The sequence below is a fragment of the Hordeum vulgare genome, chromosome 1H (assembly GCF_904849725.1).
Source record: "Hordeum vulgare subsp. vulgare chromosome 1H, MorexV3_pseudomolecules_assembly, whole genome shotgun sequence".
In the NCBI taxonomy this organism is placed as follows: domain Eukaryota; kingdom Viridiplantae; phylum Streptophyta; class Magnoliopsida; order Poales; family Poaceae; genus Hordeum; species Hordeum vulgare.
In genome coordinates this window covers 515200704-515215975 of record NC_058518.1, presented here as the reverse complement: position 1 = coordinate 515215975, position 15272 = coordinate 515200704, and the positions used below count along the sequence as shown (strand labels likewise).

At 46.9% G+C, this 15272-nt stretch overlaps 2 protein-coding genes across 2 annotated transcripts; one reads left to right on the top strand and one right to left on the bottom strand.

Annotated features, from left to right (window-relative positions):
• Positions 1-1016: 1016 nt before the first annotated feature.
• Positions 1017-5302, top strand: LOC123452745 (ELF3-like protein 2). The gene is made up of 4 exons (XM_045129457.1): positions 1017-1624; positions 1936-2864; positions 3640-3691; positions 3822-5302. The coding sequence occupies exons 1-4, from the start codon at positions 1376-1378 to the stop codon at positions 4887-4889; spliced, it is 2298 nt and encodes a 765-aa protein (XP_044985392.1). The 5' UTR covers positions 1017-1375; the 3' UTR covers positions 4890-5302.
• A 445-nt stretch (positions 5303-5747) lies between these two features.
• LOC123452755 (serine/threonine-protein kinase GRIK1-like) lies at positions 5748-10114 on the bottom strand. Its single transcript, XM_045129466.1, has 11 exons — positions 9650-10114; positions 9359-9436; positions 9200-9244; positions 9048-9122; positions 8598-8685; positions 8356-8471; positions 7175-7270; positions 6808-6874; positions 6432-6547; positions 6275-6353; positions 5748-6140 (listed from the first exon to the last, which is right to left on the bottom strand). The coding sequence occupies exons 1-11, from the start codon at positions 10007-10009 to the stop codon at positions 6001-6003; spliced, it is 1260 nt and encodes a 419-aa protein (XP_044985401.1). The 5' UTR covers positions 10010-10114; the 3' UTR covers positions 5748-6000.
• Positions 10115-15272: the final 5158 nt, after the last annotated feature.

Sequence of the window (15272 nt, the reverse complement as noted above, 5' to 3'; positions counted from 1 at the left end):
ATTATGATTTTTTATTTGTTGAACTATTTTGATTTGTATTGATTTGTTGAACTATTTTGTTTTGTATTGATTCAGGTGATGGACTATGTGATAAAAATAAGCATATGTTGAATTTGTGCCAAGCACGTCAACTATGGGTCAAAATTGGGCCAATTTGCAGCAATGCCCATTTTGCGTCGAAAGTGGACCGAAATCGGCGGCTCGGGGATGGGGGTGACCTTGGGGGATGGATGGAAACTCGAGCCCCCCACGCCATTTTTTTCGTCGGCACGCCCCGAGGTGACACTATTTCAAGCCCCTTGGGGTCCGAACGGCTGAAGATGCTCTAAATAACTGAAACTTCAGATTCCTCTAAACATGATTTCGATTTACCTTGCTTCAGAAATTTACACTACATCCCCGAATAACTTCGTGAATCTTAGCTTCCTAAAGCTGACGCGTTCGGGTTGTTTTCTTGTTGAGAATTTAATAAATTTGGAGTTGGAGGACATGAGAACGGGCCATAATTGTCCGTGCCTAAACAAAAAAACACATACATGACAAGTGAATAGTACATGAAATCATTCGCTGAACTATACACCTTTCTCATTGGTGGAATTTTGCAAGAAGCTAGTTGCATGGAGCAACTTTTGAACACATGCTCTTATCCTTAGCAGAGCTTTACGCAGCGTATAGGATGTATGCACATGTTTACCCCTACAAACGGGTCGAATAAATCCGGCATGCAAATGACTATATCGATGCGGATTCGATAACTTTTACGGCACGCTTGGTGTTTGCGTCCGTCGAAGATATGACCATATCGGATAAAAGGTCTGTTCTAAAAATAAGGTGCTTTTGCCAGTTACCCTTGAAGCTTTTGTTGTTGTTGTTGTTTGTTTGTTTACATTTTCGTTTAGGGATTGAATCATGGGTGTACTTTAGTTGATGAAGGAGGAGGGAGGGAGTGGTGTTGTTGTGTGTGGAATTGTGGATGAGGATCCCATGTCATCCCAACCCAAACACACACACACACACACACACACATCCTGTTGGAGTGTTGGTGGTGGGCGTGGCCCTCTCCTCCACCAGAGACACAGACCCTTTCTTCTTCTTCTTCTTCTTCTTCTTCTTCCTCCTCCTCCTCCGCTTTTCCCCTCCTCCGTCGTCCCCGAGCCGCAGCCGGCAGATATTTCTCCCCGACCGATCCGAACCCCGCTCGCTGCCCCCGTGCTCCGCGGAGACCCGATTCCCCCCCGCAAAATCCGCCCTTTTCCCATCTTCTTCCTCTTTTTGATTCGGAGATCTCCGCCTCTTTCTTTCTTTCTTTCTTCCTTCCTTCCCCGGCCGAGTGAGTGAGTGAGTGAGCATGGCCGCCTAGCTCACCAGGGCAGCGATGAGGAGGGCCGGCGGCGGCGGCGGCGGCGGCAGCGGGGAGGACAAGGTCATGGGCCCGCTCTTCCCCAGGCTGCACGTCAACGACACCACCCTCAAGGGCGGCGGCCCGCGCGCGCCGCCCCGCAACAAGATGGCCCTCTACGAGCAGTTCAGCGTCCCCTCCCAGCGCTTCGCCGCCAACACCGCCCCAGCCGCCCACCGACCCGCCGCCAGCTTCGCCGCCGTCTCCTCCGCCTCCGCCGGACAGGTATTCCTTCCTTCCTCACACCCCCTGCATATCACCATCTCCTCCCACATCTTTCTTTCTTTCTTTCTTTCTTTCTTTTTGCTTGTATATATAGGAGTACTCTATTAGCCGGACCTGTTGTCTGATTGGATTGGAAAACCTAGAGTAGATTACAGGCATGCTGCTGGGCTTAGCAACAGTGTCAGCCTTAGACTAGCCTCTGTTAGTCTTAGCAGTGTGGATGAGTTTTTAGTTGAGACACGACTGGGCAATTTCTTCATTTCTAATTGTATATATACCACTGCTTACTCACTTGTACCTTCTTCTTGTAGATTGGTGGGATCGACAGACCTCTCTTTCCATCATTTTGCGTGCCTTCAAACGAACCCGTGCCTTTGCCACAACACATCAATACCAACTCAAGTGGGCATGCTACCTCTGGGAGGCTTTCCACACAGCTTAAGAGCAAGGATGCCTATGCTGCCGGATCGACTGCTGAGTGTACTAGTTCACACGGCAGAGACAACAACGCCAAGAATTCTTCTGGGAACAAGTTGACTAACGATGATGATTTTACGGTTCCTTCCGTCTTCTGCTCTGGAGTGCGTCCTCGTTCTAACCATGAGGAAGCGAGGATCCAAGAGAATTCCACACACTTACCAGCTACAAGTCCATATAAGAGTGGGCCTACGGTGTCCAAACCAACTGCAAAATTTCCCAACACCGACAAGAGGTACCTGGAAGGAAGGAACCCGTCGGACACGAGATCAAGGGACTCTCCAAATATTATTAGGGACAAAGCACCAGCAAACACAACGACAAACTTTTTGGAAGCTGAAGAGAGGACTTCATCGTTTCAATTTTCTGCAGACAAGACAATGGGTAAAAGAGACGACAAAGGGTCTTCGTATAGGGACAAGCCGAGCAGTATAAATGTTTCTGATAAGCAACAATCCCGAAACGAGGGGCACCAGGCTAGAACAAGGAATGAGAATGCTGCCGAGTCTCAGAATGCTCCAAAGGCTGGAAATGGGCCATACTCTACTGACATTGCATGCAATGGCGCTTCTAATCTGTCAGAGAAAGGCCTAAGAGAGACTGGTGAGAAGAGAAAAAGATCAACCGGACATCACGATGTGCAGAGGGATGATTCCTCGGATTCCTCTGTGGAATCTCTGCCAGAACTGGAGATCTCTCCAGATGATGTTGTCGGTGCTATTGGTCCAAAGCATTTCTGGAAAGCAAGAAGAGCTATCGTCAAGTAAGTATTCATCACTTAGGTCTTGTCCTTTCTGTCTTCGTATTTGTGGAAGGTCTGTGTGCACATAAGCATGGTGCTCAGCAAATGAGCCAGGCAGTCGAGCGGATTAAATCTTCCCATTTCTACATGCTGTGTCACCTCAAATCACCCTACTGTACACATGCAAACACAAACGCACCTTATGAACATCTCTTTTCCTTTTTGACAGACTGATGTTTAAAGACAGTACTCCCTGCGTTCCAAAATATAAGGCGTATTAGTTTTTTCAAAAGGAAAACATGTGCGTTTTTGACCAAGTTTTTAGAAAAAAAAAAGTACCAATATATACAATACCAAGTTTGTATCATTAGATCCATCATGAGAAGTATTTTCATATTTTATTTTATTTTACTAGGGGTCTACATACGGAGCAAAATGAATGAATCTACACTCTAAAATATGTCTATATACATCGTATGTAGTCCACTAGTGGAATCTCTAGAAAGACTTATATTTAGGAACGGAGGGAGTAGAGCAAAATGAATGAATCTACACTCTAAAATATGTCTATATACATCGTATGTAGTGCACTAGTGGAATCTCTAGAAAGACTTATATTTAGGAACGGAGGGAGTAGATGTTTGATAATTTTATTCTATAATCTTGGTCAAACATACATGAGTTAGACTTGCATGAAAACTGATGCACCTTATATTCTAGAAGGAGGGAGTATCTCTCTTAATCACTATAACTTCCTTTCTCGTTTTCTAATCGCTTTTCTTTGAACTCTATACAGTCAGCAGCGGGTTTTTGCTGTCCAAGTGTTTGAGCTGCATCGACTGATCAAAGTGAGTCCACGCCACCAAATATATAGTAGCCTGTAATTCTTACCCCCTCCCCCCAGTGGGTGGTTAGCTTATTGATATACTTTGTGTTGGGACGCTGATATAACCATGTTATGTGTGGGTTTGCAAGCAGGTGCAGAAATTGATTGCAGCATCCCCACACCTACTTATTGAAGGAGATCCATGCCTTGGCAGTGCCCTGGTGACAAGCAAGAAGAAGACAGCTGCAGCCAATGTGGAAAAGCAGCTTCTGTCAGCTAAAAGCAAAGATGACGATGATGCACAGCTTACCCTGCAGCAGGTGGAGTACTCGAAAGATAACACCGAAGGAAACCAGGCTTCACCATCTCAAGACAATGATCTAGTCGAGGTCCGGCATGAGAACCAAGCTGCATCAAACGGTGCGGTTAGCAGTAACCCTCCTGCTATGCCTGCTCCTACCGACAACAAGCAGAACAACTGGTGTGCTCCTCCGCCTCAGAATCAGTGGCTCGTTCCCGTTATGTCTCCGTCGGAAGGGCTCGTCTACAAACCATACACAGGGCCGTGCCCCCCTGCAGGAAGCTTCTTGGCCCCGTTTTATGCAAGCTGTGCTCCCCTGAGCCTGCCATCTACAGCTGGGGAATTCATGAATTCTCCATACGGCATCCCTATGCCTCACCAGCCGCAGCACATGGGCGTCGGCGGCCCTCCAGCCATGCCTCCGATGTACTTCCCGCCTTTCAGCGTGCCGGTGATGAACCCGGTGGTCTCGTCCTCCGCAGTGGAGCAGGTGAGCCGCGTAGCCGCAGCGCGACCCAACACTCACCTCGAGCACCACTCGAGGAGCTCGTGCAACATGAGGAACGAGGCCGTGTCGGTCGGCGGCGTCTGGAGGTTCCACTCGTCCCGCGGCAGCAAGCTGCAAGGGAGCAGCGCCGCCAGCAGCCCTTTTGACAGGCAGCAGGGCCAGGGCGAGGCGAGGGGCCATGCAGCGGCCGCGCCTGCGGCGCCCCCGCCTACGTCGTCGTCGGCCGGGAACGGGAACGGGAACGCGGCCCAGCAGCCCCAGGTCTCCTCGGGCAGTCAGGAGAACCCGGTGGCGGCGGCAGCAGCGGCCCGTGTGATCCGGGTGGTACCGCACACGGCACGCACCGCGTCGGAGTCGGCGGCGCGCATCTTTCGGTCGATCCAGATGGAGAGGCAGCAGAACGGCCCGTGACCGAGCGACCATCGGCATGCGGTGGTTGGCCGGCAGAAAGAAAGAAAGGAAGCTTAGCCAATTAGCGCTTCAGAGTATGCTGTTATTTTTGAGCAGGCAGGCAGCAAGCAATAGCATTCCTATATATAATTTGTCTCTTGGCGTCGGTAAAAGTGGATTTTTGGCGACTGTAAATATGCAAAGCAAAGCAGGACTTGTATGAATGCCAGAATGCTGGTTGGGCAAAGCAAAGCAGGACTTGTATCTATCTATCTTATTTATCTATGCCAGAATGAGAATTGTAACTGTTACTGTTAGGTGTATGTCTCGGGCAAAAAGAAGTGAAACCTGGGATTGATAGCTCTAATGTATTACTTATTATCTATGTGCAGCCATGTTTCCTGCTGATATATAAATGGCATGTTATCTTTTTTTGCCCATTGTGTACTGTATCATTTATTTTTGTACCTGAACCTGCTAGATGATTATTGAGCAGGCAGGAAGTGAGTGACAGTTTTAGATTTGTGTTTGAACTCGGATTTTCAAATGCTGAAAGTAGCATATTGTATTCGAGAATTGCTTACAACTTCCAAACGTAGTTACCACATTTTGACTTGTATGAGAGGTCAGATGTTGACTACACCAATTGTTCTGTAATTTATTATTTCTATAATCAAAGGGAAACAAAATTCTTATTCCAACCTAGTAATAATACTCTTACTAGTTTGTAGCTTCTCAAGTCATTTATATACATATAAAGAACACATTAGTTATTCTTCTTCCCATAAAAACAACATATATTTTATAACACATCAGATTCAAAACTCATCCATGGAATAAAAACACTCTCAGAGAGGAAGATCTGCTTCCATCAAAAAATGAAAAAAAAGGAAGATCTGCTTTCTCACTATATTGGATGGATTCAACAAGAATAAAACATTCGCCGCCACAACACAAGGCGATGTGGGTAAAGCTTGCGATAAAGAAAAAACGACAGGAAAACCGACCGGCGCTCTACTCTGTACCCAAAACTCAAAACACAAAGATTGTTTTGCTACGACACATTTCATCTGTTATATCTACACACTACCAGGCTAGCATCACAGCAATGACCAAAAAGGCTGGCTCTCTGTTATTGCACCGCCTCCTGCGAATCATTCCTGTCCCGGCGACCGAAACCGCACCTACACACAAACTCAGGGACCGGGCCCTCAGCCCCGGCAACCCAGGGATGCGCGGCCGCGGCCTGCAGGGTCATACGATCTCCCGGATCTGCGAGAAAAGCACAAACAACACCACTGTTAACACAACAAGCACACCGTCCGATGCATAACGATACAGATTGGATGATTGCAAAAAAAAAAAAAAAAAAAAAAAAAAAAAAAAAAAAAAACAGCAAGGAACACCTTTGTAGAGCAGCCTCTGCATCAAGTCGGCGAGCTGGGGGCTCGTGTCGCCGGGTATTTCCACCGGATCATTGGCGATCTGTCCCACAGCAGCGGAGCGACCTTGGTGAGTCTATGCGGCAGGTAAACTGAAAAGGGAGTAACATATATTTCACACCTTGTCGTATGTTTCCTGCAGAGTTTCTCCAAGGAATGGATATTTCCCGGTGATCATGCAATACAGGGTAACACCGACTGCCCATGTATCAGCTGCTCTGCCATGGTAGGCTGAACCTGCGGTGGAAGGGAGGCAGAAAATTGTTCATTACATTAAGCAAGCTCATGCCATGGCCAGAGAATATTTTAGCATTTCAACTTCTTATATTTATTGGCATCACACCCAACCCCTTTGGTTGCTTACAGTTGTTTGGGGCTATGGGTTTGTTTATCTTTATCTGCTGCAGTTGTGCAATCATTTAGCTGTGGAAACACCTACAACTGGCTGATTGTGCGTGCCGCCTTTTATAACTCAAATCAGAGTCATGTAACTGTACCTTGACAGCACTCTGGTGCAGTGAAAACTGGAGTACCTGGAGACCTCCAAAGCATATCATCGTCATCCTGCAGCATAATCAAGTACCACAATGTGTAAAGCACCAAGCTAGGAGGCTCGACAACCCTACTAAAAATGGTTTACAACACTGAATCATTAGACTACATTGTCTACTCGACTAATGTTCAAAATTCCCAGAGTAAGTGAGGATATCGTTCACTTATGCAATTTGCAATCTTAGATTTTATAGAAGAACAAATTGTGAAGCCCAAGACTATACTTTGCTAGACTAAAAAACTTCACCCTGCCAGTGAGAATAAATTTACTGGAATAAATAAAAAATACAACTACTATATTAAAAAAAGGACCTCAAATATCTGGCTAACGCTGAAGTCCCCTATCTTCACATTGCCAGTACTTGTGACCAAGAGGTTGTCCGGTTTAATATCACCATGAATAATGTTCTGCATATAAACACAAGAAAATTAAGTTTTGTATCGAGCACACAGTGCAAAATGCATAACATATATTGCAAATTGCAAATGAACAGCCAGAACCACATGTATATCCATGAGAGCGTGCAAATGTGTGAAAATAGGGTTACATAAAACATCAACAAACACCACCTGCTAAAGAAGTGAAAAATTTGTGACATGGAATGTAAACTTTTGGTAGCAACCTATTCCGACGATCCATTATGTACCAAAGTGTGTGTAGTGATCTAAACGCTCTTATATTTGTTTACGGAGGGAGTACTTAATTAGAATTCAACGGTGGAATATGCCAACTACGAATAAGTGCGCTTCATATGGCAACAGACACATCATGCTTTGATGCATATCGCCGCCCTAATTATTTATTAGACGCCACATTTATACGTAAATACAATCGTATATATAAAACCATAAACAAGACCACAAGCATTATACTCTAGAAGAAAGTAGGTTTCACATCTTCCCTGTTTTGTATCATTGGCTTTAAATAGGGCTCCGGTTTTCTCTGCAAGAAACTCAACAACCAAGCACTGTACTAAGAAATATGGAAGCTGAAAGCTCAACCCTAAACGTTCCTACGAAGGCAGCAAGCATACTATTCATACGCAAGTCGGTACATCTGACTGATATATGATGCTTCCTAAAGCATGAGGTGAGCATTGATTATAAAACCCAAGCTAATGTTTGCCTGTGCAATCAGGTAGCTCGGAGACAGAACAACTCAGTAAGTAGCTAAGCAAACATGGACTAACAGTTTAACACTATAAACAGAAAATCTGTCGATAACTTACGCCGACCATTTGAGCTTGCTGGTCAGCTTTACGCCAACATAACTAGGTTCAGAGGAAGGGAAAAAACATGCGAAAGCTAAAACATGCCTCTTCAAATAATCATTGTCTAACAAACTGAGAGCTCTTCAAATATCTTTGTTGAAATTTCTATTTGACATGATCAAAGTCCTAATGAAATAGACAATTTTATAATATTATTAGGACAGGATTAACAACGATGAACCATTCCTTGGTGAGAAGTAAAAAAAAAAAAAAAAAACTTACATGAGAGTGAAGATACATAACACCAGAGACAATGTCCCGCAAGTACTTCCTGGAAGTAGCTTCTCCTAAACCTATACCGTTATCGCACACCATTTTCCCCTCAACATACTCAAGAACTGCAAATGGCAAGGGAAAAGAGTAAATTGCAATCGTGTAAAATAACGAGAAAGATGACAACAAGCCTGCTAAAATAGCGCCATGTTAGAATAATAAAGCAAAACAATGAGAGCATCAAAAAATACCCATGTAGAATTTATCTGTGTTTGGGTCGTCAATCACCTCAATGAGATTTACTATATTGGGATGATCCAACATTTTCATGAGGGATACCTGTATCCGATGCAACAAAAGGGAAGGTAATTAGAGAAGTTGGAAAACAAGTAAGGTAGTTGATTCTCAAGTAAAAAAATCAGGATGTGGTACACTGTATATATAGATGCACTTGTGCCTTGTGACAAAAAAGTTGTTGGCCATCCAGTTATATAGTGGTGATGGCCATGTATTTAAATCCTTTGGAGCATCCCAAGGCAAATTCAGGTTCTTGATCAACTTGGTTAAGTAATGTTAGATAGATGATGCAGTATTCACTAGTACATTCCGAGAGAAGTTTGCACATGACATAACAAGACAGCAAAGCGACAGGTAGTATCAGTATTATATTATACAAGGAAGTAGTGTGCTAGTTTACTGACTTCCCGAAGAACATCCGTCATGGCCGTTTCTGACCGCACAACACGCACTTTCAACATGTATGGTTTGCTCAACACCTGAAATAGATGGAAGTAAGTAGAAGGTCCGTCAAGCAGCAGACATAGACAGCACTGCGCAGAAAGAAATGCTGTACCTTTATTGCATATAACCTCCCGTCCTTGATGTTTCGGTATTTAACCTTGATTGTTTAGGATGAAATCAAAATCAAAATCAAAATCAAAGGAGAGGTGATGAGCGAGGTTCCCGATAAATACAGTTGGATGACAAGCTGTGCTGCTGCTGCTGTTGTTACCACTTTTCCGTAGCTCCCAGCACCAATCTTGCCCAGGTGGACATACTGGTTGATCATCTTACAGCCGGTTGTTTCGTCCTAAGGCAATGTCATTGGAGAAATGGAATGAATGAACCCAGCCGGTGAAGAAGAAGAAGAAGAGGAAGAAGAAGAAGAAGAAGAAGAAGAAGAAGAAGAAGAAGAAGAAGAAGAAGAAGAAGGAAGGGTGGGGGTATGGCATTGGAGAAATGGAATGAATGAACCGAGCCGGTGAAGAAGAAGAAGAAGAAGGAAGGGTGGGAGTGGGGGTACCTCGGAGCGGAAGAGCCTCCTGGTGTCCCTGACGAGGCCGTCCCTGCAGGCGAAGCCGTTCCGGGCCCGGGAGAGTATGATGTCCTCGGACCGCTTGCGGGGGGGCTCGCCGTCGCCGTCGTCGCGGAGGAGGTAGTCCTCCTCTTCCCTCTCGCAGAAGCTCCTGCTCCTGCTCCTGCTGTCGTCGCCGAGGAAGCTGCTGCTGTTGCCCGGGTCGTCCCCAGGGTAGAAGCCGCTGCCGTCGTCGTCGCTGGACCTCGGCAAAAGCAGGTCCTTGGACGGCGGGCGGCGGCGGCGGTGGTGGTGCTTCCTGAGGAAGCCGAAGCAGCTGTAGCAGCAGCCGGCCATGTCCGCCGCCATCCCGACGGTCTGAATGGCGGCCGGCGGCGCGGATCTGGATGCCCGCTGGCGTGAAAGAAACCCTACCCTAGCCAGGGCGCAGGGGAGGCAAAAGGAAAGAAACGGATACCAAAAACAAGGACGGGATTTCGTTTTCGTTTGGCAGAATTTGGGCAAAATCAAATCGATTTCGTTTTCGTTTTCGTTTGGCAGAATTTGGGCAAAATCAAATCAATTTCGTTTCTTTATTGTTTGTTTTTGCTTTTTGTTACACACCAACATGTTGCGGCCCAGAAAGAGAGTGGGGGTATGTCATTGGAGACATGCGGCGATGGTGGCAACCCCGATGGCTCCTATCGTGCCAACCCCGGTGGCACATCTGCCGTTCGTGGAGCTACACTCCCCGGAGGCGCGTATGGAGATGCTTGGGGTGGTCCGAGGGCGTTTTCCCGTTCGATCCAGGTGATCGGAAATCATGGTGGAAATCATTCGCACAACAACCTTCAAGGAGCGCGCTCGTTTTTGCGGAGACGACGGGAGGATGGATTACAAGCTCATCTTCTGGGCGATCCAGGAGGCGGAGGTGGCGGATCCGTTTCAGGCGGCGAGGTGGAGCATATTCAAGACGGAGAGCCCGTCCCGTCTCAATATCCGCCTGCCTCCGGTGTTGGAGTTGTCCCAGCTTCCCTTTGATGCGCCGTCGCCGGGGGTCAACCCATCCCGTGTCCCGTGAAATCTCGGGCACCCGACGGGCGTGTCTTGCAGCGTGCTCGCAGGCTGCGGGGGCGTCGTGCGGGGGGTGAGCTGCCGCGCAGCTTGGAACCTTCGCCGTGGCCGGGGGACCGCGGTGAGGTTTACCCTCGCCGGAATCAGGTACGACTTCCCCGATTTGTTTCTTCTCGTCTTCCGATTCAACCTGGGGGAGTGGGTGTTGACCTTTTGGTCATCAGTTCCGATAGATGTTTTTTTGATTCAGACCGTGTGGTTGCTAGATCTAAGGTTGGAGTTTCTACTCCGGTGAGTTTGGTGTCACCGCCGAATGAGCCTAGGCTACGAGAGCCACCTCGCATTAGTCTTAAGGTTCCTGACTGTGGACCCAATTCCGATCGATTTTCTGTGGATTCAGATCGTGTGGTTGCTAGTTCTAGGTTTGGAGTTTCTACTCCGGTGAGGTTGGTGTTGGCGACGGTGACCCAGACTGACGATGATCCTAGTCCAGAGTCATCTCGTCTCAGTGAGAAAATGTGTGACCGTGGACCCAAACCGGTTCCCTCGCCTATCATCCGTGGACGGGTGGTCAAGAGGAAAGCGCTTTTGCAAAAGCCGTATTCCCTTGTGGGAAACATATCTGAGGAGACTTCTTGGGCAACTCTAGGTTATCCCCTCTCCTACATATCGTCGTCCTCGTGTATCATCTTCTCTCTCTCCCCCAAACCCTAGCTTTTCCATCCCAAAGAGTTTCTAGATTAGAAAGGATCTCTTCCGATCTAGAACCTTTTCGCGAGATGATTGCTTCCCTGTGAAGAGGCTTAGTCGATTTGATCCCACCCGACCTCCTTCAAGATCTCTGTGGAGGGGATCGGGCCTGGATCTCTCTCCTTTGCAGAGGTTACCAAAGGGGTCATGGATCGTGGACGTCAACAACAGCTGCGACCCCCGCAACGCCAAGCCAACAAGAAGGCGATGCCTGCTCAAAAGGTTCAGCCTCAGCCTCCTCAACCTCCTCCACCGGCGCGTGCGAAACCAATCCCGAACAAAGGGGAGGGGTGGTGGTAAGGAAGAACCAGGCTGGTGGAGGAATTCTTGCCCAGCCGGCTCCTCTGGTCCCTGCGATTCCGACCCCTCCCGATGTCCAAGCTTTGGACCCAAGGTACAAAGAGATGCCTTGTTTCAATTGTAGATGGCCTGGGCAATACATTGGTGATTGTGTTGAACCCAAAAAAAGTTTCATCTGTGCGAGAGGACACAATGTCAACAATTGTACCGCTTGGGCTCGCCAACATCCCACGGCTACCTGCTTTGGAAGTGCGGCTGCGGGGTTAGGCTTCTATCATATTGATGTCCCTGTACCTGCAGAGTCAAGCTGGATGAACTACAAAAACTGTGCTTTGCTTCATCTTGTGAGAGGAGAAGTTTCTGCCTCTGAACTATTGATGCAGCTAAATGGCATCTTCTGTAAAAACAAGGAATTGTTGGGGAACGTCGCATGGGAAAAAAAAATCCTACGCACACGAAGACCTATCATGGTGATGATCATCTACGAGAGAGAGATTGGATCTAAGTACCCTTGTAGATCGCTAAGCGGGAAGCGTTAATAAACGCGGTCGATGTAGTGGAACACTCCCCGTGATTCAAATCACCGCAGCCCACGAACCGCTCCGATCTAGCGCCGAACGGACGGCACCTCCGCGTTCAACACACGTACAGCTTGATGACAATCTCCGCCTTCTTGATCCAGCAAGAGAGACGGGGAAGTAGATGAGTTCTCCGGCAGCGTGACGACACGCCGGTGGCGATGATCTACTTCGGCAGGGCTTCGCCTAAGCTCCGTAGAAATACGATCTAGAGGAAGAACTACGAGGTATATGGTCGAGCAACATGTGGCAAAGTTGTGTCTCAAAATCCCTAAAACCACCAGTATATATAGGAGGAGAGGAGGGGCTAGCCTTGGGGCTCAAGGGAGCCCCAAGGGCGCCGGCCAAAGAGGAGAGGAGGACTCCTACTCCAATTCGGTTTGGGAAGGATGAGTCCTCCTCTCCCTTCCCACCTTCTATTTTTTTCCTTTTGATTTTCTTCTGCTTGGCACCATAGCCCACTTGGGCTGACTCACCAGCCCACCAAGGGGTGGTGCGCCCCCCTAGGGCTATTGGGCTCACTCCCGGGTGGGGTGGCCCCCTCCCGGTGAACTTCCGGAACCCATTCGTCACTTCCGGTACACTACCGATAATGTCCGAAATCTTTCCGGTAACCAAATGAAACCATCCTATATATCAATCTTCGTTTCCGGACCATTCCGGAAACCCTCGTGATGTCTATGATCTCATCCGGGACTCCGAACAACCTTCGATCACCAACACCTATAACTCAACTACACTGAAACGTCATCGAACCTTAAGTGTGCACACCATGTGGGTTCGAGAACTATGTAGACATGATCTGAGACACTCCCTGATCAATATCCAGTAGCGGGACCTGGATGCCCATATTGGATCCTACATATTCTACGAAGATCTTATCGGTTGAACCTCTATGTCAAGGATTCACATAATCCCATATATCATTCCCTTTGTCCTTCGGTATGTTACTTGCCCGAGATTTGAATCCTCATACCTATTTCAATCTCGTTACCGGCAAGTCTCTTTACTCGTTTCGTAATACAAGATCCCCTGACTAACACTTGAGTCACATTGCTTGCAAGGCTTATATGTGATGTTGTATTACCGAGCGGGCCCCGAGATACCTCTCCGTCATATGGAGTGACAAATCCCAGTCTTGATCCATGCTAACTCAACGGACACCTTCGGAGATAACTGTAGAGTACCTTTATAGTCACCCAGTAACGTTGTGACGTTTGATGCACACAATGTATTCCTCCGGTGTCAGTGAGTTACATGATCTCATGGTCATAGGAATAAATACTTGACATGCAGAAAACAATAGCAACAAAATGACACGATCACATGCTACGTTTATAAATTGGGTCTTGTCCATCACATCATTCTCCTAATGATGTGATCCCGTTATCAAGTAACAACACTTGTTCATGGTTAGGAAACCTTGACCATCCTTGATCAACAGGCTAGTTAACTAGAGGCTCACTAGGGACATTGTTTTGTCTATATATCCACACATGCATTTATGTTTCCATTCAATACAATTATAGCATGTATAATAAATGATTATCTTGAAACAGAAAATACAATAATAACTATTTATTATTGCCTCTAGGGCATATTTCCAACAGGAATGGCCATGGTAGATTAGGGAGTTGGCGGATAAGAATTTCTTTTAAGGTTCCCTCCATGGAAAAATGTGGATGATCTGATTGAGTTTCCTCCTTTTGATCTGCCTATTGATGGTGTCTCAGTGAAGGTGGCTGAATGGCAGGGCATGTTGAACCCCTATGGAGAGTTAATTAAAGCATGGGTTCAGATTGAAAGAATAACTCCAAAGTGGTGTGCATGGAAAGTCTTTGCTCAGATAACTTCCTGTTTTGGTATCCTAGTGGATGTGGACTGGAATGGTATTTTTAAAAGTTTTTATGTGAACATTCGTGTGAAAGTTGCTTGCAGAGATCCCGCTAAAATTCCTTTTGAGAGGCTAGTGGAAATGAAGAAGAAATTATACCTGCTATTCTTCACTGTTGAGGGCCGGTTTTGATCAGATTGGTGATGAAGGAGATGATGATGGTGATGACCCTGAAGAGGATGATTTGGACAAGGACAAAAATGAGGAGGAGGATTTTGAGGGGAATCTTGACTTAACTGACAAGGACAGTTTGGAAGATGAGCCTAACCCAATAGATGAGTTGGACATGGCCAATTTCACCAAGAACAATGCTTCTGCCTCAACGTCCAGCAGGAAAGAAAAAGGCGTTGTCTCTGCAACTGAATTCCACCCACAATTTATGTCAGATAATGCCCATGATGCTTTCGTTGAATAGATCAAAGCCTGTGGGCTTCTTGCAAGTGGCTCCTGTGGTAAAAATGGCGCATACCTGAATTCTCCTATGAGGATGTTTCCCTCACCCCCGCTGGATGGGGATCTCATGTCTGTTCATATGGAGTACTGCTCTGAACAACTGAAAAACTTTGACATGGCTGAATCTGATGAAGAGACTGTGGATAATTTACCAGAGATGCAATGCCTGCCTCATGAGATGGTGAAAGCTTTTAGCTCCACTAAGAGATCTTTGCTTGATACCTTGGAAAAAGCTGAGTCAGAAAAGAAAGGGAAGTTTCAAGAGGGGTCTACCAAATGGGGTCCGGTGTTGTCCATCGGGCCAAACACTGTTGGGGAACGACGCATGGGAAACAAAAATTTTCCTACGCGCACGAAGACCTATCATGGTGATGTTCATCTACGAGAGGGGATTTCCGATCTACGTACCCTTGTAGATCGCACAACAGAAGCGTTAGTGAACGCGGTTGATATAGTGGAACGTCCTCACGTCCCTCGATCCGCCATGCGAACCGTCCCACGAACCGTCCCGCGATCCGTCCCACGACCCGCTCCGATCTAGTGCCGAACGAACGACACCTCCGCGTTCAGCACACGTACAGCT